The 25,761-nt window shown below is 38.2% G+C and overlaps 1 protein-coding gene across 1 annotated transcript in view; it reads right to left on the reverse strand.

The window, feature by feature from the left end:
* The window catches only part of LOC150087251 (m-AAA protease-interacting protein 1, mitochondrial-like), a 45,836-nt gene that overhangs the window by 4,161 nt on the left and 15,914 nt on the right, over window positions 1-25,761 (reverse strand). Inside the window, exon 4 of the mRNA XM_090371914.1 lies at window positions 12,751-12,850. Within this exon, the coding sequence (XP_090228040.1) occupies window positions 12,751-12,850 (100 nt within the window). The remainder of the gene's footprint in view (window positions 1-12,750; window positions 12,851-25,761) is intronic.

Consider the following 25,761-nt stretch of genomic DNA (forward strand, 5'->3'; position numbering starts at 1 on the left):
GACAATGCACCCGGCCATCCTGTCTTGGAACATCCAAACATACAAATTTTATTTCTGCCACCTAATACTACATCTTTGATACAACCGCTAGACCAAGGTATCATTGCGACAATTAAAACATACTACGTAAAACGAACATTCCAACACGTTTTGGACAAACTGAATGATGAAACACTAACAGTCATTGATGTGTGGAAGAAATTCTCAATTATGGATTGTATCAATCAAGTTGGATTAGCGTTAACTGAATTAAAACCAGCAACTTTAAATGCGTGTTGGAAAGCGGTTTGGCCACAATGTGTAAAAAGCAAAGATCCCATCATCCCTAATACGACCGAATTTCCCAACATCATTACAATGGCACACAAAATTGGTGGAGAAGGATTCGATGATCTATCGTTTGAAGATATTGATGAATTGTTAACCGACAAAGCCCTAAGCGAAGATGAAATATTAGAGGTTGTCCTTGGGACTCCTTATCCCACAGAATGTAGTGATAATGAAGAAAATGAGCCTGTTCTAAATGCAGATTTAATAAAAGAAGGTCTGGAACTGGCCAGAAAATTAGGTAATCATTTTGTCAAACATGACCCTAATGAGGAACGCGCTGGGAAGTTTCAACGTGAACTGAAGTTGTTGACAGCCTCTTACAGAGAATTATATAATGGCCACGAACACAACAATTAATAACTGAATTCGTTCGTAAAACCGGTGAAACATCAGCACCAGAGGAGACTCGTGCTGATTTTGCTGAAGAGATCACAGAAAGAATTTCATTAATAGAGGAAGAAGACGATGTCCACAACATTTCTAGTGATGGCAGTGATATTCCAGTCGTACGCAAACGTATGCGCCGTTTATTATCAGAAAGTGAAAATGAATAAAATCTTGTTATGTGTAAAACAGATTTTTTTTTGTTCATGAAGAATTTTTTTTCATTTCATATGCATACAAATTTATTTTAATACATTTTAATTACATATTATTACATGTGTATTTTGTTGAAATAAAATAATAAGCTTAAAACGAATATTTTTATGTGTTTTTTTTTTTTAATTATTTTTACTGATTTTTTTAGATCCGGAACCAATCTTCTTTTCTTCCATAAATACAATGTCTTTTTTTACACGAATTTTTTTTACACGTATTTTTCAGGAACGTATCTATCGTGTAAAAACAGAATTAGGTGTATATATTTTTTTATTATTATTTATTTATTTATTATTATTTTTTTCCTTTCACTCACTCATTCATCGTTTTTGCACACACCAGAATGGGGGGATGCAACAGTGTGTAATGTAAATTTAAATATTAATGTATAATAGTTAAGCTTAATAAGCAAGAATATAAAATATTAAAACTAGGGTTAGCAACATTTATGGTTTGTGTTCTTTTTCTCACACACTCATTTGTTCTTCTGGCTTCCATTTCATCTATTCGACTCTTGCTTTCTGCACTGCACTCTCTGGGCACTTCAACTTACTGTTATTCTTCAGTTGTGGTGCAGGCCTAGCTGCAAGTTTTTTGCAGGCCAGATCAGAATGCAGTGATAGTGTTTGTGTTGTTAGTATATAAAGTAAGGTAAGTTGTATGCGTTTGGCCAATTACATTTGCTCTTCCACTCATTTGCATTCACCATAACACTCATTTACTCTCTTTTCCTCTTGCTGGATCACTCTTTCTTTCTTTCTTTCACCAAAACTGACATTTATTTCCTTTTACCATAATTCCCAATTCACTCTGTGCCCAGCCTATTCATTCTGTTTTTCATTCTCATTCATTCATTCTACATTGCATCCTCTTGCTACTAGCTTACTGATATTTTTCAGCTAATCTGCTTCCCTGACTGCCTGTACATTGGCCCCCCCCCACATGGTTGCTTATTTGGTGTGCCCCAGGTTCCTACACGTGGCAGGGTAGTCCTGGGGGATATCCATGTCAATCAGGTTTTGTCATGCCAGGGTGCAGAATACTGCTAACCCGACAGTTTTTAAGTCATCATCTGGGCATGGTGGGAAACGTGGGCAATTTTTACTATTGATTATTGTTCAATTGCTGGGGGGGGGGGGGGGCTGAATTGCCCTTCTTTTTTTTTTGGATAATTCTACACATTTTGAATGCTTTCTGTATAAAGGTTGTAAAGGCTTTATAGTTTTCCTCTTCTATAATGAACATATGTTCTTCTCCCCTGGGAAGGGGGCAAATCTGTGCTATTAGTTCTGTTCTGGGGGTGTCAAATTATACAATCATATAGAATGTGTGCCCAGTCTTCTCTCGCCACAGGTGCAGTTTGGGTCATCAGTCAGCCCTAAGGAGGTTAGTTTCGCCTTTAGGGAGCTGTGACCTGTGAATATAAATGTTGTAAAACGTCCAGGGATATACCACTTAGGTGTCTTTGGTCTAATCATTGACAGAAACCGTTTGGTAACCAGACCTCTGGTTTCATGCTCCCACTTTGTTTGCCCTAGCTCATGGAGTTTTGTGGTCATTCTTTTTCTTTCAACATCGAAAGTGCTGGCTGTATCAAGGGCTATCCCTAGAAATTCTGTGAGTATGCCTTTTTAAGTCTATAATATAAGCCTCTTTTGGCTACTTCCAGATAAAGTGGGAGAGCTCTGGCCAGCAACTGTAGCGCAGGTGTGCTCACTGTGAGACATGCTCTGGTAATAGCGAGAAGTATTGTCCTTTGTATTGATTCTAATTCATTCCTATTTCTTACTATGGCTAAGCAGCTGAACCACACACCAGCTCCATAGGTGATAACAGGTAGGAACATTGCATGGTATATGATTGCCAGGGTCTTTCTTTTGAGCCCCCAAGTCTGCTCGACTGATCCTGACAATCATATCTGCATAATTTCTCACTTTCTTCGCCAAATTTCTCCTCGCTGGGTGCACCCTTTCCACGAGTTTAGTCAGTTCAGGGCACTACCAGAGGAATGCCTGCTTCCTCGGCTTTTTCTGTGGGATAGACAGGTTTGCTGTTTTTGTTAAAAAGTTTGTCATAGTCAGTGCTTGCACGTCTGGGCTATAGTTGCCTGATTCAAACCACTAATTTTCATGTTTTTGCAGCTCAGCTGGTGTATGTTCTGAGAAAATCTGCCAGTTTGCCTTTTTAAGGTTATACTTTTGATATGAAGTGAAGCCAGTCGACATCGCTGGACAGTACAGTGTCGAGTCAGTTTGGTGTGACATAAGCACTGGGAAATCAAAATTCAGAGTAGGAGTGTGCTATAGGCCTAATGACTCTGATGAGTATAATAAGAAACTGTACAGGGAAATAGAGTGGGCCAGTAAATCAGAGAATCTTATAATGGGGGATGTTAATTTCCCAGATATTGACTGGAATTTGTGGGTTGGTCACTCACACTAGCAAGGCTTTTGTGGATTTATTGGATGATTGTTTTCTACATTAGCATGTTTGGGAGGCAACTAGAGGGAGTAATACTCTTGATTTGATTATCAGTAGTGATTCTTCATGCATTAAGAATCTGCAGGTAAATGAACCACTAGGTGGCAGTGATCACAGTGTGCTGAAGTGGGATTTACTCAAAGAGGTAACTACCATCAGGGGTAAAGGGAAGGGTTATTGGTTTCGTAAAGGCAACTACGATGGTCTGAGACAGTATTTAAATTCTATACAGTGTCCATTGATTTTACCAACAGCAAATTCAAAATGGGAAGCATTCAAAGAACTTATCTTGGAAGCTACTAGGCTTTACATACCAACTAAGAAATACTGTTCAAGGTTTAGGCCTAAATGGATGTTAGATGAACTAATGAGACATATGGCAGAGAAGCAAAATGCATGGGATACATATAAATTAACATGTGACACAGAAGCCTATGATAGATATAAGTTGATCTGTAACCAAGTTACAAAGGAGGTTAGGCAGGTGAAGGCAGATTACGAGAAATCTTTGGCAAGGGATGCAAAGAAAAACAGCAAAGAGTTCTTTACTCTAGAAGGAAGGGGATGAATCAGATTGGTCCACTTCATATCGATGGTTCAACTGTTGATGATCCTGCTCAGGTAGCTAACAAACTAAATGAATATTTTGCATCGACATTCACACATGAGGAGTTATTCAGCAAGGGGAATGCCAGAGGTGTATTCAACTCTGGCAGTAAGCTAGAGAATCTTGTAATAACTGAGAGTAAACTGGAGGAGAAATTGTTGAAGATAAACACAAGAAAGGCACCTGGGGTGGATGGGATCTATCCAGTTATATTAAAGGAGGCAGCAAAGGAAGTAAGCAAACCCTTAGCCATAATTATGAGAGCTTCCCTGGACTCAGGGGAGGTACCCACAGACTGGAGATGTGCAAATGTGACCCCAATTCACAAAGGAGGATCAAAGGCCGACACAAGTAATTACAGACCTGTGAGTTTAACTTCTGTTCCAGGAAAATTAATGGAGGCACTGGTCAAAGAAACACTGCAGGATCATCTAGACAAGACTTCAGTTATAGCTCGGACACAACATGGTTTTGTTAAGGGGCCGTCTTGCCTGACCAATTTGATTGGATACTATGATGCAGTCACAAAAGAACTGGATGCAGGGAATAACTTTGATATTATATACTTGGATCTTAGAAACGCTTTTGATACTGTTGCACATGGAAGACTGCTGCACAAATTGGAGAAGTGTGGCATTGGAGGCAAATTGCTGCTATGGATAAAGGGGTGGTTGAGGGGGAGAAGACAGAGAGTGGTAATCAATGGACACTGCTCATCGTGGACTAATGTTATTAGTGGAGTCCCTCAGGGTTCAGTGTTGGGTCCATTATTGTTTTCTGTATTTATAAATGATATTGATGATAGTATATCAAGCTTAATGTCCAAGTTTGCAGATGATACAAATGTTAGCAGGGTTGTAAGGACACTACTGATGCTATGCTGCTGCAACAGGATCTGGAAAGGTTGAGCAGATGGGCTGAGAGGTGGCAAATGAAGTTTAACATTGACAAATGTAAAGTACTACATATGGGAAACAGCAACCCCAGAGCAACGTATCAACTTTGTGGTACTACACTGACAGTGGTAAAGAATGAAAAGGGCCTGGGGGTAATTGTGCAGGCAGATATGAAGTTCTCTGAGCAGTGCAGACGGGCTGCAAGAGTAGCTCATGGTGTCTTGTCAATGATATACAAGAATTTTTCTAGCAGGGATAAGGAGGTGGTTATTCCCTTGTATAAGGCAATGGTCAGGCCACACCTTGAGTACTGTATAATGGTCAGGAGGCCTAATTTCAAGAAGGATGTAGAGCGGCTGGAACGAGTACAGAGAAGGGCAACAAGATTAGTGAATGGAACAAAGGGTTGCTCTTACGAAGAAAGGCTTAAGTTTTGCAAATTACAGTGTCTGGAGACTAGGCACTGGCAAGGTGATCTGATAGAGGTGTACAAAGCCTTGAATGGTTTGAGCATGCTCAATGCTGATGGGATTCTTCCTCTTGCTCAGAATAATCACCTGAGAGGGCATAAATTCAAATTGAGGAAAGACAGATGTAGGATAGACGTGCGGAAATTTGCCTTTAGCCAGCGGGTGGTTGGTTGGTGGAACAGACTTCCATCCCTTGTGGTGGAGGTTGATAGCCTAAATAAGTTTAAGGCTCGGCTGGGCAGGTATTTCGGAAAAACAGAGGGGTGAAATGGGAGTGGGTTTTTTTTTTTTTTTTTTTTGGCTGATGCTGCATAAGCTTGCTTTCTTGCATCATATGCCTCTACCAATGCTAATGCTAATATCCAACAAGGAGTGTTGGGTTGTTTGTAATCGCCTGTTTAGTTTGAAGGTGATGGCTCTATGATCTGACGTGGTCCAGCCTGTTATTTTATAGGCTACTGAATTGGTGGCAGGAGAGACATCAATATCACTCCCTTTAAAAAGTGGCTATAAAATCTGATATCTGGCCATTGAGTGTGTGTGCCTACCTTGTCTTCTGTATGGCTATGCCATAAGGCTGACTGGCAGTTGGCATCGCACACACTACGATATTTGCAGTAGGTAACAAATTTATGACTGCTTGTAAGTAATCTGTAGTAAGGTTTATGTCTTCATCTGGTTTTGCCTAAAGAGATATAATATAGAACTGTCCAACTGCACTGGTGATATGGGCACACACTGCCCACTGGGGAGCAGAGGTGACCCACCTTTGTGTCAGAAACACGGTTAGTGTTTCTGACAACTATTACTGTAGAAGGGACAACTGGGGTGTATTCTATTATTTGCAGGCAGATATGAAGTTTTCTGAGCAGTGCAGATGGGCTGCAAGAGTAGCTCATGATGTATTGTCAATGATATATAGGAATTTTTCTAGCAGGGATAAGGAGGTGATTATTCCCTTGTATAAGGCAATGGTCAGGCCACACCTAGAGTACTGTATATGGATCTGGAGGCCTCATTTCAAGAAGGATGTAGAGATGCTGGAACGAGTAGAGAGAAGGGCAACAAGATTAGTGAATGGAACAAAGGGGTGCTCTTATGAAGAAAGACTCAAGTTTTGCAAATTAGTGTCTGAAGACTAGGCACCAGCGAGGTGATCTGATAGAGGTGTATAAAGCCCTGAATGGTTTGAGCATGCTCAATGCTGATGGGATTCTTCCTCTTGCTCAGAATAATCACCTGAGAGGGCATAAATTCAAAATTAGAAAAGACAGATGTAGGATGGACGTGAGGAAATTTGCCTTTAGCCAGCGGGTGGTTGGTTGGTGGAATAGACTTCCATCCCTTGTCGTGGAAGTTGATAGCCTAAATAAGTTTAAGGCTCAGCTGGACAGGTATTTCGAACGAACAGAGGGGTGAAGTGGAAGTGGTTATTTTTTATTTATTTATTTTTTTTTTTTGGCTGATGCTGCATAAGCTTGCTTTCTTGCATCAAATACCTCTACTAATGCTAATGCTAATTTTGTTGCCTCTTGGATATCCTTGAACCCCACCCATATGTGTGTAGGGCTCTTGGAGTACCAAGATATCTATATTATTTTCTTCTAATTTGAGTTTGATGTGATCTACAACAGTTCTTCCTCTTTGAGCATTCAATTGCACGAGATTTAAAGCCCTAGTCATATTTCTATTTTCAGTCTGGCCCGTAGTTGGTCCTAGATTGTATTTGCTTTGTCATTTTCTTATGGCAGGGGCATTTTTCATCCCTGATGCTGTGTGCATAGTCAGTCAGCTGCTTCCTTGCAGGTAGCACATTTTGGCTGCTGATTTTTATTTCTACAGTTTTTATAGTCATGCCCAGCTACTGCACAGTGACCACAGACAGGTTCTTTCTGACTGCAATCCCTGGCAGTGTGTCCAAATTTATGATTTGTTATTGTTTGTTATTTGGTTTTTAGGAGCATTAGCAACTAAGGCCATATTGCTCCGGGATATGCGGTGGTCATTCCCTGACCTTTCCGCATCTTCTGTATTTGGTGTTGACGGGTTCGAACCCCGGTCTAATCAAGAAGCGTGTGCTACGCACTGCTACTCCTTCCCACCTGGCTACGGAGGCGCCTCCAAATTTATGACAATTATAACATCTTGTTACAGGGAAGTGTTCCCTAAATCTATGGCTGGTCCAGCCAGCACAGATTCTTTGCTGCCCTTGTAGATGCCTCTAGATTTTTGGGGAAATCCCCACTGTGATATTTATCTGGCCATTTTTCCTGCCTTTTGTGGCTCTTTTGAGTTGGAACTTTTCAGCAAACTCTTCTATGTCCATTATTTCTTTGAAATTTTTATAATATATATCTGTCATTAATTCCTTCTCAGGAGTATATTGTATGACATCAAATAGTAGAATATGTGGGTTTTTTCCCTTCGGTTTCTCTGGTTTTAAACCAAGTTTTAAGATTTCAGGGTTAGTTTCTACCTTTTTTTCCAAATCTTTTTTTGCCACTTCCAGTAGCACCCCATTTTCTCTCACTTTCCTCATACTGCTTATTCTGATCTCCTTTAGGTGGGGTTTCAGTTGAGTCACAACAGCTTCTCTGACTGCTTCACTAGTCCTGTAGTCACTGTCTGGTTTTGCGTTTAATATCACATATTGGTTTCTTTAGTCCTGGGCATTTCCTTAGGTTTGTTAGGTATTTTCTGTTTTATTTGCCCTTGCTACCTGGGCATAACTTAGGGTGTTCATTTCTTTGTAGTTATTCCTTTCCTCAGTTACATTGTCTATCCTAGATCTCAGAACTATATTTTCTGTGTTGAGTTTTATCACCCTTTGCTCTAAGACTGTCCAACAGTTTATAATCTGCAGTCTAACTGCAGATGTTATTCTGCTAGTTTGGTTATGGAGGAAGTCCTCTAAGTACAATTTCAACTCTTTTATTTGCTTAATTGGATCTGCCAATTCATTTATTGCTTGAAACCTTTTTTTCCTCTTCTGTCCTATTAACAGTCTTTTCATTGTTTTCCTTCGCTTTATCCTCTTTGTTCTCAGCTTGGTTCCTCACTTTTTTGGCCCTTTTCATACTCAAGATGCCTGGAGGCCATGCATTGGCATTTTTGGGAGTCCTTTTGCTTAAAATTCTTATTTTTAAGTCAGGGTTTGTCTCTGTCTAAATCATTATTTCCAGATTTTTGCCTTTTATCCTCAGTATTTTGTTCTTGCACAGTCATTTTGTCCATTTTCATTTGTTTCTTATATTGGGGGAAATAATTTAATGTGTCTAATTCCAACGTACAGCTATTTAAAGTGGAATATTGCGATTTCCAGGTTTGGCGGGAAAACCTCTATAAACAAAGAAAACTAACTCAAGTTCTGAGAATATGTTATAACTATCGCTATAATCAGATTCCCCATTCAAAATATGCCTAATGTAGCTAGTTTTACTTGTAATATACTCAAAACTCTTGTGTTCTTGAGGTGCAGTCAAGTCAACAACAGTAACAGCGCGATCACGCTGCACAAAAATTGAGAAAACTATAGTAAGCAAAACTCTTACTTGGAATGTATCACTTGGTTTTTTTTTTTTTTTTTTAAGGAGCATTAGCAACTAAGGCTATATTGCTCCGGGGATATGCGGTGGTCATTCCCTGACCTTTCTGCATCCTCCGTATTTGGTGGTCACAGGCTCGAACCCCGGTCTAATCAAGAAGCATGTGACTATGCACTGCTGCTTCTGCCCACCTGGCTACGGAGGCGCCGAATATATCACTTACCTCCATTTGCATATACCTTAAAATCCAAAAAATCCATGGTAAAATTTGGTATTGACCCAAAACCAAACCAAGTTATCCTACGATTCCCGCCCATCGTCAACAATCAAGTGCGGCTCCATGTAGATGCGTCTGTTCACTACCGCGACCACAGCAAACAAGCAAAGGTATAATGAGAGGGAGTAATCTACAGGCCAGGTAATTGTGAAGATTATGATGAGTCTCTATATGCAAACGGAATGGGCAAGTAAGCGTGTATGTCTTATTATGGGTGATTATAATTTTTCTCTAATTGATTGGAGCAAATGGGAAGGAAACTCCACAGGGGGGACAATTTTTAAATCAACTAGATGATTTTTATTTGTACCACCATGTCAGGGAAAATACTAGGGAAAAGAATATTCTAGCCCTCATCACCCACGAACCAGATAACATAATAGAGAGTACAGGTACCAGTAGCAGGAAGCGATCACGGAGTTCTATGGTGGACAATGAAGAGGGGGGGGGGGGTAGCAGTGGTTAAGGGCAAAGGAATGGGTTATAATTTCAGAAAAGGAAATTACAATGCCTCAAGGTGCTACATGGCCTCTATTAACTGGGTAGATATCGCACAGAGAGCGAATAAAATTGAATTATGGTATACCTTTAAAACATTAAACACAGAAGCCTTGAATGCGTATATACCATTAAAAAAATACTCCACAAGGAGGAGTCCAAGTTGGATGAATAATGAAGTTACGAGATTACTTGAGCGAAAAAAGATGGCATGGAAAAGTTAAAGAGCAATAAAAAGTACTGAAGTCTATAACAGCAAAAGGTGATCTGTAATAGTGCCACAGAAAAGGTTAGCCTGGCAAAGGCAGATTATGAGAAATTGCTGGCAAAGAGCGGTGATAAGGAATTCTTCACATATATAAATGCAAAGACCAGAAGGACAAACCAGATCGAACTCTTATGTAATGGATGTGGGATAGTATTAGATACCTCAGCTGATGTTGCAGATGAACTTAAGTTACTTTGCACTATATTCATAGAAGAAAAATCCTTTATGTCAAAGAGAAATTATGGGAGTCAAGTTGAAAAATATTTAATTAATATTGAAATTTCACATGGCTATTTAATGAAAAAACTTTCGAGCCTACAGACCAGTGAGGCTCCTGGGGTTGATGGCATATACTCTATAATCTTAAGGGAGGCAGCAAGAGAGTGCATTGAACCATTCAGGCTAATTATGACAGCATCACTGGACTCAGGAGTGATTCCATTTGATTGGAAAAGTGCCAATGTATATCCCACACATAAGAGAAGTCTTAAGAGTGAAGTGGGAAATTACTGACTGGTCAGTCTTACTTCAGTAGTAGGGAAAATCATAGGGGCAATGATCAAGGGTGGAATTCAGAAGGATACATAGCATGGTTTTGTAAACGGAAAATCAAGTTTAACAAATCTGGTTAGTTATTTTGACAGGGTCACTCATGAGCTGGATTTAGGGAATAATTTCGACATTGTTTATTTGGATTTCATCAAAGCATTTGACTCAATCCCACATGAATGGTTACTTTATAAGCTGGAACAAGTTGGAATCACATGGAAAATATTTAGATGGATAGCAGGATGGCTTCAGGGCAGGAGGCGGAGGGTTGTGATAAATGGTTATTCATCAGATTGGGTTGATGTAAGAAGTGGGGTTCCTCAAGGATCAGTAGTCCTAATACTGATCCTTGGGGATTAGTATTAGGATCACTGTTGTTTTTGATTTTCATAAATGACATCGATGAAGGGATAGAGGGCATGATGTCTAAATTTGCAGATGATGTAAAGATTGGTAGAGTAGTTAATGATCACCGTCAAGCAGAGCTTTTTCAGAGTAACCTAGATAGACTACAGGGATGGTCAGAAAAATGGCAGTTATGCTTTAATCCAGCAAAGCGTAAATTATTACACCTGAGGAACAGTAACTCGAAAATAGATTATGCACTTAGTAATGTTGAACTAAAGCCAGTAGTGGAGGAAAGGGACTTGTGTGTTACGATATGGTCAGACATGAAGATCTCTGAGCATTGTAGACAGGTTGCAAAAAAGGTCCATGGTGTCCTATTGATGATTTATCAAACATTTACTAGTAGAGATAAGGATGTCGTAATCCCATCATATAAGGCTGTTGTTAGACCACATTTGGAATACTGTGTTCAAGTATGGAGACCACACCTAAAGAAAGACATTGTTCTTCTCGAAAGGGTTCAAAGACGGGTAACTCACCTGGTGAGATCGGCAAAGGGGCGTCTATATGAGGAAAGACTTCGAATATGTGGGTTTCAGATCTTGGAAACTAGGTATCTTAGAGACTTGATTGAGGTGTTTAAGGCCCGGAGAGGCATAAGTAAAATGAATGAGGATGAAATTTTCATGGTTATAAATGATTCTAGAACTAGGGTCCATAAATCCAAGTTACGTGAGGAGGTGTTTAGACTGGACTGCAAGTAGTTTTATTCTAGCCAGCAAGTTATAAATTACTGGAATAAGTTATCTGCAATGGTGGTAGAAGCTGACAGTTTATGGAAATTCAAAGTTCACCTGTATAGTTACCTACAGGAGGAGGTGCCTTCGTAGCCAGGTGGGAAGGAGCAGCAGTGCGTAGCACACGCTTCTTGATTAGACCGGGGTTCGAGCCCGTCACCACCAAATACGGAGGATGCGGAAAGGTCAGGGAATGACCACCGCATATCCCAGAGCAATATGGCCTTAGTTGCTAATGCTCCTAAAAACCAAATAACATAATAACATAACCTACAGGAGGAGGGAAACACATAGGTTGTCTATTTCCTTTTCTTTTATTAATTATTTATTTTACAAAATTTTCTTATTATTTTTTATTCTCATTTTTAGGCTGGTACAGCATAAGCCATAGACTTCCTTGCACCATGAGGCCATTTTGCTAATACTAATACTAAAGTGTATTCTGATTGGAAACACCAACTATTCTCTGAAGTGTCATAAATGAATAGGGAAAAATTAGCAAAAATAAAAATCATATTGAGAAAATATAATGGAGAACCTCTGCTCTGTCATTCCCCTTCAGTATTTCCAAAGTAACGAAAGGAGATCACCAGATCTCCTTAAGAAAAATCACTGAAATACCCACCAGTGATTACCATCCTTCTCTATTCTTGAGGTATTATCATCTTCCAAAACTTGCACATTAATTTCTATGGCACCAACTAATGGATTTTGAAATGAATGAACAGGTATATATGGCAACCCCTTTACATCTCAAGATCAGTGTATTACACAAATCTAGTGTTACCATCTATTATATTTATTCTTAATTTAACCTGTTACATCATTTAGGGGAGGGGGAGTAACAGTAAAAATCCATGTATGTATCAAGTCACCTCTGACTCAATCCATCTTATTATAGCATGAACAGAAAGCTTGGATTTTATTCTGTGAAAACTTAGAACAAATCCAAATCACACACACACACACAGCTCAGCAATCAAGTTAAACTGATGCTAACTGAAAACAGCCCAAATGCTATTTCATATTTCATAATAAAATATATAAGTCACTACAGTTTAAACAAGAATAAAAAATAAATTACCTGGTTTTTATTTCAAACATGTATAACAAAACATTTTTTGGATCACAATCATCGAGTTTCATGGCCAAAAATATCATATCAATATCACAATACCGTTTTTCTATTAAAGTAAAAAAAAAAAAAAAGAAGTAAATAAATTACATATAAGAAACCTTTAATATGCATTTAAGACATGAACAAAGTATTTCATATTTCAGAAAGAAAAAACTATACATAGACAAAATATTTATTCCAATGGACTCAAAAGAATGTTCTTTCTTTCTTTCTTTCTTTCATTATTCTTTTTCACACATTTATCAGATTTCAATTGTGATAACCTAATTTAGTGCAGTATGAAATTTTTTACTATATTGAGGATGGGACATTATGTGGAATACATAAATATGAAATGTAGAGGAGACAGTATTTCTGCATGAAAAAAGTTTAGTTTATTTTTGCACAGTTGTCAAGCATATTTTCCCCTAAACCAAGTACAGTACCTTGTTTGTTTGTAGGCTTTACGGTGCAAGGGCAGCAAGGCCATAATGCACCCAAGTAACTGCTAAACTAACTGTTATGGCCATGTTTCTGGATAAGCTATATGATCCCATCATCATGCCAAAAGTGGGGTTTAATATGCACAAAATCAAAAATTCAATTGACAGTTACATGCAAATACTAGATAGGGATACTAGAAGGATTACAATTAAATACACTGCAAGTAAATTAATTAATGTGTTATCTAAGAGAATAAGGCAAATGTGGATAAAAATAATTATAGTTCTATGTGAATTAATAGAGTCAAATTCAATAAGATATTGAATTAATAGAGTCAAATCTAGAGTCTTTATGACTCCGTATTAATTTGATATCTTGATGTCTAGTAAACAAACAAAAATAAATGACTTGGCACTGAATTCAGTCTATAAAAAATTAATGTAATTCATTATTAAACTTCGCACAGACATTATAATATATATACAAACAGAAATTCAGAGGCCTTTTGGTTCTATAAAGCTTATATAAGAGATGCTCTTTACTAGTGTAGTGGTAAACAATGAAAAAAAGTAAGCTTATACAGCATTAGCAAAAAAAAAAAAAAAATCCAATACTTCCCATATCATTTGTCTATCCCATTTAAAGAGTTTGTCTAATTCTTCCTTAAATGTATTCAAACTACAACATCAGATGGAAGTTTGTTCCAAAAATCAACTCCACTCTGGCTGAAGGCAAATTTCTATGTCTGACCTGCAACTACCCCTTCCTCAATTTGAATTTGGACCTCCTCATGTATAGTCTGAACAAGAGGAAGGATTCAATCAGCAATGAGCTTACTCAATCCATTTAAGGCCTTAAACACCTCCATCAGATCTTGCAGGTTCTTAGTCTCAAGATGCTGCAATTTCTGGTAAAAACACATCCTTTGCTAAAATGAATTATCCACACCTGTATGCAGTACTCAAGATGTGGCCTAACCAGTGCCTTATACAATGGGATAATAATCTCTCTATACTTGACGGACAAAATTCCTATGTCACTGACAAATCCCCATGAGCTGTCTTGGCAGCCTATCTGCACTGCTTACAGAAATTCATATGTGACTGCATAATTATCCCTAGGTCTTTTTCATTCTCCACTGCCCTGAGTGCGTTATGGAGCTCATACATTATTAATGTACAAAAACAGCATGCACATCCAAAGCAAAAAGTGCAATGTCTCTTCTAGTATTTATAAACAGTTTCAAAGAAAATAAAGACAGCAGCCAACAGCATCAGTAGTGACCATTCAAATATAAGGCAGGAAAGTAAGGAAATCTAAGTCTCCTCAAAGTGAAGAAACATAACCTTCTAAAGGGAGACACTCTTAGGTAAACATTCTCTTTTCAGTAAGATGTAAGACCTTAGGAATACCTTTAACAAATGGTTACCTGATATTCTAGCTGTGCCTAAACTTACAGGACTTACTGTGGGATTTACTTAAAGATATAATTACCATCAGGGGTAAAGGAAAGGATTTTTGCTTCCGTAAAGGTTACTACAGTGGTCTCAGACAATTTTTAAATTCTGTAGAGTGGGATCAACTGATGATGTTACCAACAGCAAATTCTAAGTGGGAAGCATTTAAGGAATTAATCGTGGAAGCTACTAAAAGTTTCATACCTATTAAGAAATATTGTTCAAGGTTTAGGCCTAAATGGTTGTCAAATGAACTGAGACTCATGGCAGAGAAGAAAAATGCATGGGATGCATAGAAATTATCAGGCGACACAGAAGCCTATGGCAGTTATAAGCTAGTCTGTAATCAAGTCACAAAGGAGGTTAGGCAGGCAAAGGCAGATTATGAGAAATCTTTGGCAAAGAATGCTAAGAAAAACAGCGAGGATTTCTTTACTTATATAAACTCTAAAAGGATGGGATGAATCTGATTGGTCCTCTTGATATCGATGGTTCGACTGTTGATGATCCTGCTCAAATAGCAAACAAACTGAATGAGTATTTTGCATCTACATTCACACATGAGGAGTTATTAAGGTTTGAAAATGCCACAAGGTTATCAAATTGTAACAGGTTGCTTAATGATTTTGTAATAACTGAGAGCAAAGTAGAGTAGAAATTGTTGAAGTTAAACATAAGAAAGGCACCTGGGGTGGATGGGATCTATCCAGTTATATTAAAGGAGGCGGCAAAGGAAGTAAGCAAACCCCTAGCCATAATTATGAGAGCATCCTTGGACTCAGGGAATGTCCCCACGGACTGGAGATGTGCAAATGTATCCCCAATTCACAAAGGGGGATTGAAGAGTGACATGAGTAATTACAGACCAGTTAGTTTAACTTCTGTTCTGGGTAAAATAATGGAATCACTGGTTAAAGATGCATTACAGGATCATCTAGACAAGACTGCAGCAATAATTCAGACACAGCATGGGTTTCAAAGAAAATAAGGACAACAGCATCAGTAGTGACCATTCAAATATAAGGCAGGAAAGTAAGGAAATCTAGCTGAATCTAACCCTCCTCAATGTGAAGAAACATAACCTTCTAAAGGGAGACACTCTTAATTAAGGGAAAGTCTTGTCTGACAAATTTGATTGGATATTATGATGTGGTTACAAAGGAACTGGATGCAAAAAATAATTTTGATATATACTGTACTTGGATTTCAGGAAAGCTTTTGACACCGTTGCGCACGGAAGACTACTGTACAAATTGGAGCAGAATGGTATGAAGGGTAAGTTGCTACAATGGATAAAAGGATGGTTGAGTGGGAGAAGACAGAGGGTGGTAATCAATGGGCGCTGCTCTTCGTGGAGTAACACCACATTTCACCCATCCATACCCTCCAAGAATTTGTCTAGTTCTTCGCTGAATTTATTCAAACCATTCACTTCCACAACAACAGATGGAAACATGATCAATTACCTGCTGGCTGAAAACAAATTTCACACATATATCCTGTAAACATCCTTCCCCAAGTTATGTCCCCTCATGTACAAAGTATATAGTCTCCAAGTTATGTCCCCTCATGTACAAAGTATATATACAAAGTATATTTGTATATAGTCTCAGTGAGAGAAAAAAATCCATTCACATTCAACTTACTCAATCCATTCAAGGCTTTAAACACCTCTATCAGATTAGATCTGTAGATGCCTAGTCACCAGAAGCTGAAATTGTCAGTACTTAAGCCTTTCTAGACAAGAGCACCCTTTGTTCCCTTCATCAATCTGGTTGCCCTTCTCTGCATCCGTTCCACAAGATCTACATAATTCTGAAAATGAGATCTGTATACAAAACTACGCAGCCTAACAATGGCTTGTAGAAAGGGATAATCACCTTATTCCTGCTAACAATGGCTTGTAGAAAGGGATAATCACCTTATTCCTGCTAACAATGGCTTGTAGAAAGGGATAATCACCTTATTCCTGCTAGCAAAGTTTCTGTATATCACTGATAAAATCCTGTAAGCTGTCCTGGAAGCATATCTGTACTCCTCAGAGAATTTCATATCTGAGTGCACAATTACACCCAGGTCTTTTTCATTTTCCACTACTCTGAGTGTACTACCACACAGTTAATAAGTTACTCTGGGATTACAGCTACCCATATGCAGTACCTTGCATTTGTCAATATTATTTCCCTGGAACAGACGTTAAGCTAGCAGGTCTGTAATTATTCATGTCACCTTTCAATCCTCCTTTATGAATTGGGATACATTCGCATATCTCTAGTCTATAGAGACCTCCCCTGAATCCAAGGATACAGTAAACCCCTGCTATTCGCGGGGGTTACGTTCCTGAGAAATGCCGCAAATACCGAAAATGCGAATACTGAGTTATGGCTCCCATAGTAATAAAGGGGTTCCGTTCCAAAGTACGAAATATATAAGAAAAACTAGTCTAAAATTTTGTCTATGTATGTATTATATGTACCTTCATAATATGGCTATGTACAAAGACAGTACATAGTGAAATGCAAGCTTATGGCATCGAAATGAAAATAAGAAACAATTTAATATTAAATGTAATATTTATTAGAAATTTCAAACTGCGCCTTTGCTAGCTAAAAAACGTATCCCGCCAGTGCTATCACCAGTTTCGCTAAAGTGTTGATAAAGGAGTTTTGCATTTTCACGAATGATGAGTGAACTTAACGGAATTTTATTTTGAGTTCGGTTTTCTATCCACAGATTTAAAGCCTTTTCCATTTTTTCTAATTTAACATCACGAGTTACAGAGCAAATTTTTGAAGCAATTAGCGCGTTTTCACGGACACTACGGGGGATTTTTTCTTCCGATTTCTTGATTGATCGTACCGTTGACTCATTGATTTTATAATGTTTTGCCACTGAGGAGACACTTTCACCATTAGAAATTTTGTCTAATAACTCAATTTTATTCGCTAATGTTATCATCACCTTCTTTGATCTTTTCAGATTTCCCTTGTTATTCGTAGCCATATTTTGGTACGGGTTAGAAAGAACTTGTCCACAATAAAGTCACTTTCTTCCACTAACACACTCGAAAAAGTCTGTTTTACACTGCAAAACGGTAGATTTATCACTTTTGTAAGCATATCAATTTATAAATTGATAAATTTATTCAATTTATAATCATATAAATTAAAAGCAAATGACGAAACCTTCCATGACAAGCGCATAACACATACTGAACAAGGATTAGCGAGAAACATCCACGCTCGCGATTTTGTCACCCCTCTCCCTCCCACCCACTGAGCCCTGTTTTTACTGGGAAAGAAAATTTTAGCCACGTCCATGTTTTTTTATGGCGGAAAAAGTTCATGGTGCTTTAAATTTCACATTTTTTTAGGTTTCATTTTATATTAAATCAGCAACCGTGAATATGCGAAACCGCAAATAGCGGGGGTTTACTGTACTCTCATAAATATGGCTAAAGGTTTGCTCATCTCCTTTGCTGCCTTTTTTATGTTCAGCTTCAACAATTTCTCTTCCACTTTCCTTTCATTTATCACAAAGTCATTTAGCTCCCCATTGCAGTTTGATAAACTTCTGACATTCCCTTCCCATAAAGAATTCTACATGTGTGAATGTAGGTGCAAAAAGTATCTATTCAATTTGTCAGCAACCTGAGCAAGGTCATCAACAGTTAGCCCATTGATATCAAGTGGCTGAATGTGATTCAACCCCCTTCCTTCTACTGTTAATACAAGCATAGAAGTCTTTGCTGTTTTTCTTGGCATCCTTTGTCAGAGACTTCTCACAATCTTCCTTAGGTTGCCTAACCCCCTTTGTGACTTGATTACAGACTAATTTATATCTACCATAGGCTTCTGTATCACCTGATAGTTTATTTATTAATAGTATTAATAGTTCATCTGACGTCCATTTAAGTCTAGCGTAGTAGCTTCTTTGATTACTTCCCTGAATGCTTCCCATTTAGAATTTGCTATTAGTAACATCATAAATTGGTCTCACTGCATAGAATTTAAGAACTATTTGAGACCCCCCTGTAGTCACCCTTTTGCTTTACGAAAGCAAAAGCCTTTCCCTTTACTCAGTAGTTATGTCTTTAATTAAATTCCACATTAGTACACTGTGATCGCTGCCACCCAGTGGGTATTTGACCTGCAGATTCTTAATGCATGTAGAATCACTGCTGATAACCAAATCAAGAGTATCGCTTCTTTTTGTTGTCTCTCTGACATGCTGCTGTAGAAAACAGTCATCCAAGAAATCCACAAAAGTCTTGCTAGTGTGTGAGCGACCAGTCCACAAATTCCAGTCAACATCTGGAAAGTTAAAATCTCCATTATAAGACATTCTGATTTACTGTATTTCTCTATACAGCCACTCCCTGAGTTATGTAAGGGTTGTGTTCCACAGAACTCTATGCAAGTTGGAATTTCCCTAAATGCTTATGCAGCACTCGCAAATTTGAGTGAAGCAAAAAAGAAATGCTTGGCGAACATGTAAATAGAATTATTTATTCAATTTTTTTTATCTCACATGCAGTAAAAATTACAAAAAGAGAGAGGAGACAGGCATAACATCAGCAAGTTTTACCTTTCGAGCAGTGTTGCCAGAATTAACTCTCCAGCTGATAAGCCAGCCACTGCAGAGGATGAAGGCTGTGGAGATTTAGAAGGGTTTTTTCCCCAACACATCACAAAATTTCTCTGCAGCTGCAGAATCGGCACTGGCAACTTCACTGCATACTTTAATGTTTTGGAAACCAGTGCAATGCTTGAACCTATTAAACCACCTGTTGCTTACCATGAACTTGGTTTGTGGTTTGCCATACTTATCCTTAATATCTTCATAAATATTTCTTGCTTTTGCTTGAATGGCCATTAGACTCAGGGGCACTTGCTTCTGAATCTGATTTTCCATCCATATTATTAATAGCTTTTCCATCTTCGATATAGCACCTGAATGCTGTTTTGTGATCACTGTTGATCTTAAATGCATTGATCATTTAACATGTTCTTTTATACGTGCACTCTCCCTTAAAATAGTATTCACTGTTGAAGCAGTGAGGCCTAATTCCCTTGCAATAGATGACAAACTTTGTCCTGCTTCGTACATGTTAATAATTTTCATCTTTATTTCTAAATCAATTTTTGTTTTGTTTCCTAGCACTGCCAGCACTTGCACTTCCCATTGGTCCCTTTACCTTCACCATTGTAATAAGTAAATAGGAATGAAGAGAAGATTCTGAAAATTTGTTTTTTATATGATTGAAGATTTCGGTGAAGGGGAACACATTTTACCATAATAATGTAAAAACCCAAACAATTCCAGCTATCAGTATTATCGCAAATGCAATAAGATGGGGTTTACTACTAGTTTATAATAGATTGCACTAACAGAAAAGCCCAATAAACTGGAAAGTGCAAATTGTTTTTATTGTTTTATGGTCATGACATCCAGAAATGTTCTTTAAAAAAATATCAAGAAATGCATTGAAAACTGATTCTTATAATGGAACATATGTTAACAATGAAAGGGTAGTTCAATTTTCATTATAAAAATGACCTTTTAGAGAGATAAATACCTATGGGATGCAAAATACATTTCCACGATTTTTTAAAGTGTGCCCGGCTGGCAAAAACTTATGTAAAGTCGAATTTCCGTAAGTTGAGTATTACTTAATTTGGGGAGTGGCTGTATTTTTCTGTATAGCTGTTTGGTATACTCATCACAGTCATTAGGCATATAACACACTCCTAGTCTCAATTTTGTTTTACCAGCACTATATTACACCAGGCTGACTCAATGTTGCACTGTAATAAAAACAATAATAGATACTTATAGACACCAGACACAAAATTAGTCACCTGTGTAGTTTTTTTAATTAATAATATATAACCCTCCTGTAACATGAATAACTTCACGAATTTTTATTGGTAGAGATTCAGCTAGATCCCCTAAATAGTTTATATCAATGAGCCTGTAAATCATTCATGTTTTGTGCTTTCAGTTTCCATTCAAGATAGTACAATATGTTCTCTATAGGATTTAAATCTGGTGACTTGTCTCTCCAGTTTAAATGCCCTACCATTCTTTTATGTTCTTTGTGCAAGTTTAAAACAGTAGAGGCTCTGTGAACTGGGAAGGTGTCATTCTGGAACCCAGGAGTATTGAAATCATAAGTGTTCAGAAAAAGGCACAACCTGATCATGAAGAGTATTTGTATAGCTAGCCTGATTCATCCTGGCAGCTTATTTCAAGTAGGGGACCAACTTTATAATAATAGCTAATTCCCTAAGCATTACTAACCCACTACCAGCTTGTATGAAACCTTGCACACAGTCATTATAAAATGCTTTATTGCTCTCCTGTGAACTCTATGCCTTATTAGAATATAGACAAAATTTAATTTGTCAGACAACATCATTGGCAGTCCAGTTTTTATGCCTTTTAGCCAATATTAGCTGGCTTTATTACGAATTGCTGCTAACGTTTCTTTCTTTCTTTTAGATGAGCCTCCTGCAGTTATCAATTTTATGCAATTCTCTTCAGGATTCTCAGAAATCAGCTAATGAGGTCTTGGTTAACTGTTTACAGCAGTTATTGTCTTGTTTGAATCATTTTTCATTTATTAGACATGATATTCATTACCGATCATGATTACTTATCACAGACCACAGTTCTGCTGCTTATTTCTAGTTGATTTTGACTTGCCATTCCTTAAAGACTTTTCTTACTGTTTTTTTTTTTTTTTTTTGAAACACCAGCAAATTCAGCTATTTCTTTAACAGGATATCCTTCAGACCTGCCAAATGCTATTACTTCTTTTTGCCACTCACTAACATCTTTTTTGTGTCTAATCTTTCATGGTGGAAATCTCTGCTTCTTCAGTCACGGCTTGAATGCCCGTAAATAGAAAAACAAGTTAGCCTTATAATTTAATTTCAGTGCTATGAGCAAAGAAGTGTAGAAAATACACATTCAGTCTGTTGCATGCCTTATGTACAGGATGTGCATGAAAGATCTGAATGATTTCATTCAGAGGCACACCTACGGGTCCTGATCAATATCAAGAAATTACTGCATAAGACAAATTAGACAATTAAGATTATTACTATTATTAATACCACTTATATACCACGTGACATTAATAATATAGTTTATTAAGCTAATCGCCTAAATCACTATACAATTTAAGGTGACGTTTCAGGCATCTTACCGATACCCATCATCCTTGGGGAACAACATTATCATCATCATAAGATGCCTGAAACGTCACCTTAAATTGTACAGTGATTCAGGCGATTAGCTTAGTAAGCTATATTATTAATTTCACGTGGTATTGATTTTATATATGAAACCCCCAAACACGAAAGGTATTAAAACCTATAGTACTTAGTACCGTGCATGGGTTGAAGGAGCAGTATGGAGGGAGGGGGATGCCGGAAACTTTGCTCTAGAGACTAAACATGGGTTTCACCACTTCAAGCCTCCAATAAGCAAAGTGGTGGTATTTCACCGGTTGAAATTTACAGTAATAATCTTAATGGAAAACAACCACACTACAAATTAGACAAATTATGCCTGCCTGTGTTAGGGTAACTAAGAGTAAGAACAGGTGATGTACACCAATACTAGGAGTATAGTAAATAAATTTGATGAATTTGAAGTGCTGGTCAAGACATCAAAGGTGGATATTGTTGGGGTATCAGAGAAGTGGTGTCACACAGATATAAGCAGTGCAGAATTGGAATTTGGGTAGCACAATGTGTACAAAAAAGATAGACAGGATAGGAAGGAAGGAGAGGTTATGCTGTTAGTTAAGAAACACATAAAATCTAAGGAAGTGCATCCAGTTTACATAGATGGACAGTGCAATGTTGAGTCAGTATGCTGTGACATAAGCACTGGAAAAGCAAAAATGAGAGCAGGAGTTCATTATACGCTTAATGGCTCTAATGAGTACAATGAAATAATTGTACAGAGAAATAGAGTGGGCCAGTAAATCAGAATGGCTTATAATGGAGGATTTTAACTTCTCAGATATTGACTAGAACTTCTGGGTTGGTCACTTGAACCCTAGCAAGACTTTTGTGGATTTACTGGATGATTGTTTTCTGTGGCAGCATGTTCGAGAGGCAACCAGAAAGAGTAATACTCTTGATCTGGTTATCAGCAGTGATTATTCGTGCATTAAGAATTTTCGGATAAAGGAACCACTAGGTGGCAGTGATAACAGTGGCTGATGTGTGATTTACTCAAAGTAACTACCATCAGGGGTAAAGGGAAGGGTTTTTGCTTTTGTAAAGGTGACTATGGTGATCTGAGACCGCTTTTAAATTCTATTCAGTGGAACCAACTGATGATGTTACCAACAGCAAATTCTAAATGAGAAACATTCAAGGAAACTACCAAGCTTTTCATACCGATTAGGAAATACTGTTCAAAGTTTAGACCTAAATGGATGTCAGATGAACTAATGAGACTTGTGGCAGAGAAGGAAAATGCAAGCTAGTCTGTAATCAAGTCACAAAAGAGATTAGGCAAGCGAAGGCAGACTAAAAGAAATCTTTGGCAAAGGATGCTAATAAAAACAGCAAGGACTTCTTTAGTCATATTAACCCTAGAAGGAAGAGGACGAATCGATTGGTCCACTTGATATCGATGGTTAGACTGTGGATGATCCTACTCAGATAGCTAGCTGAGAAACTGAATGGGGTGCCTCCGTAGCCAGGTGGGCAGGAGCAGCAGCAGTGCGTAGCACACGATTAGACCAGGGTTCGAGCCCGTGACCACCAAATATGGAGGATGCGGAAAGGTCAGGAAATGACCACCGCATATCCTCGGAGCAATATGGCCTTAGTTGCTAATGCTCCTAAAAACCAAATAACAACAACAACAAACTGAATGGGTATTTTGCATCTACATTCCCACACGAGGAATTCTGTAGGAGAGTAGAGGACAGAAACTTATTAAACTCTAACAGGAAGCTTAATGATTTTGTAATAACTGAGAGCAAAGTGGAGGATTTTGAGAAATTCAAGTTAAACATAAGAAAGGCAACTGGGGTGGATGGGATCTATCCAGTTATATTAAAGGAGGTGGCAAAGGAAGGAAGTAAACCCTTAGCCATAATTAGGAGAGCATCCTTGGACTCAGGGAAGTCTCCACGGACTACATATGTGCAAATGTATCCCCAATTCACAAAGGGGATTAAAGGGTGACACGAGTAATTACAGACCTATTAAGTTAACTTCTGTTCTGGGGAAAATAATGGAGTCACTGGTTAAAGAAGCATTGCAGGTTCATCTAGACAAGACTGCAGTAACAATTCAGATACAGCGGGAGTTTGTTAAGGGAAAGTCTTGGCTGACCAATTTGATTGTATACTATGATGTGGTTAAAAGGGAACTGGATGCAAAAAATTATTTTGATATCATATATTTGGATTTCAGATAAGCTATTGATACTGTTGCACATGAGCTACTGTATAAATTGGAGCAGTATGGCATTAAGTACTATGGATAAAGGGATGGTTGAGTGGGAGAAGACAGAGTGGTAATCAAAGGGCGCTGCTCTACGTGGACTAATGTTATTAGTGGTGTCCCACATGGTTCGGTGTTGGGCCCATTGTTATTTTCTATATTTATCAATGATATTGATAATGGTATATCAGGCTTAATGCCCAAGTTTCCAGATACAAATGTTGGAAGGGTTATTAATAACAGTAATGGCAGTGTGCTATTGCAACAGGATCTAGAAAAGTTGGGCAGATGGGCTGAGAAGCAGCAACTGAAGTTTAACGTTGACAAATGCAAAGTACTGCATATGGGTAGAAGTAACCCCAGAGTGGTCAGGAGCAGGAGTGCAGTAGCACATGCTCCTTGAGTAGACCGGGGTTCAAGTCCCTGACCGCGAATACTGTGAATCTGCCAACCCGCACTTGACCAGCATGGCAGATTATGGTCCATTTCCCCCAACAATTCACGTTGAGAAGGCTTCCATCCTGCAGTGGGTTGATAATGGCTGCAGTTTACTTTTTTTTTTTTTTTTTTTTAAACCCCAGAGAAACATACTAACTGTGTGGCTGCACTCGGTGGTAAAGAATGAAAAAGACCTGGGGGTAATTGTGCAGTCAAATATGAAGTTTTCTGAGCAGTGCAGACAGGCTGCCAGAGAAGGTCATGGGGTTGTGTCAATGATATACAGGAATTTTGCTAGTAGGGAAAAGAGGTGATTATCCCTTTGTATAAGGCAATGGTCAGGCCACACCTTGAGTACTGCATACAGGACTGGAGGCCTCATTTTAGGAAGGCAACTCATCATGGAGTTGCTTGAGCAGGTACAGAGAAGGGCAACAAGATTGGTGAGGGAATCGAAGGGATCCTCTTACCAAGAAAGGCTTAAGTTCTGCAAATTGCAGCATCTGGAGACTATGCACCTGTGAGGTTACCTGACTGAGGTGTTAAGGCCTTGAATGGGTTGAGCAGGCTCAGTTTTGATGGGATTCTTCCTCTTGCTCAGATTACAAAGTTGTTGATTGCCAGAACAAACTTGCATCTGTTGTTGTAGAAGTCGATGGCTGAAATAAATTCAAGGAGAAACTGGACAAACTTTTAGAAGGAATGGATGTGTGAAATGGGAATTTTGTTTTGGCTAATTGTACATAAGCTTGCTTTCTTGCATCACATGCCCTCTACTACTACTCCCAACACTTTTATTAAGCCAAAATTTTAACTCCATAGAGGAGCCTTAGAAAACATTATGGCTATACTTCTCCATTGAAAAAACAATGAAGAAAATTGGGGGACTTTTTACCATACTTGAGGGATAATACAATTTTTACAACCCCCCCCCCCCAAATCATAAGTTTTGAAGTGGTGGTTGAGGCTGTATACACATTGCATCTATTTGAAGGCTAAAGTGAAATGCATATTTTATGGCTAAGTGGCCCTCAAAACACCTGCCCCTGCTGAACTGTTAACTGCAATATCTACTTTTGGGACCCTTGGGCATAATGGACCAGAAAATAATGGAAAAATTTGTGCATTTTAATGGATATATGCGTGTGTGTATATATATA

The sequence above is a fragment of the Mastigoproctus giganteus genome, chromosome 4, assembly GCF_048544385.1.
Source record: "Mastigoproctus giganteus isolate SK-2022 chromosome 4, ASM4854438v1, whole genome shotgun sequence".
In the NCBI taxonomy this organism is placed as follows: domain Eukaryota; kingdom Metazoa; phylum Arthropoda; class Arachnida; order Uropygi; family Thelyphonidae; genus Mastigoproctus; species Mastigoproctus giganteus.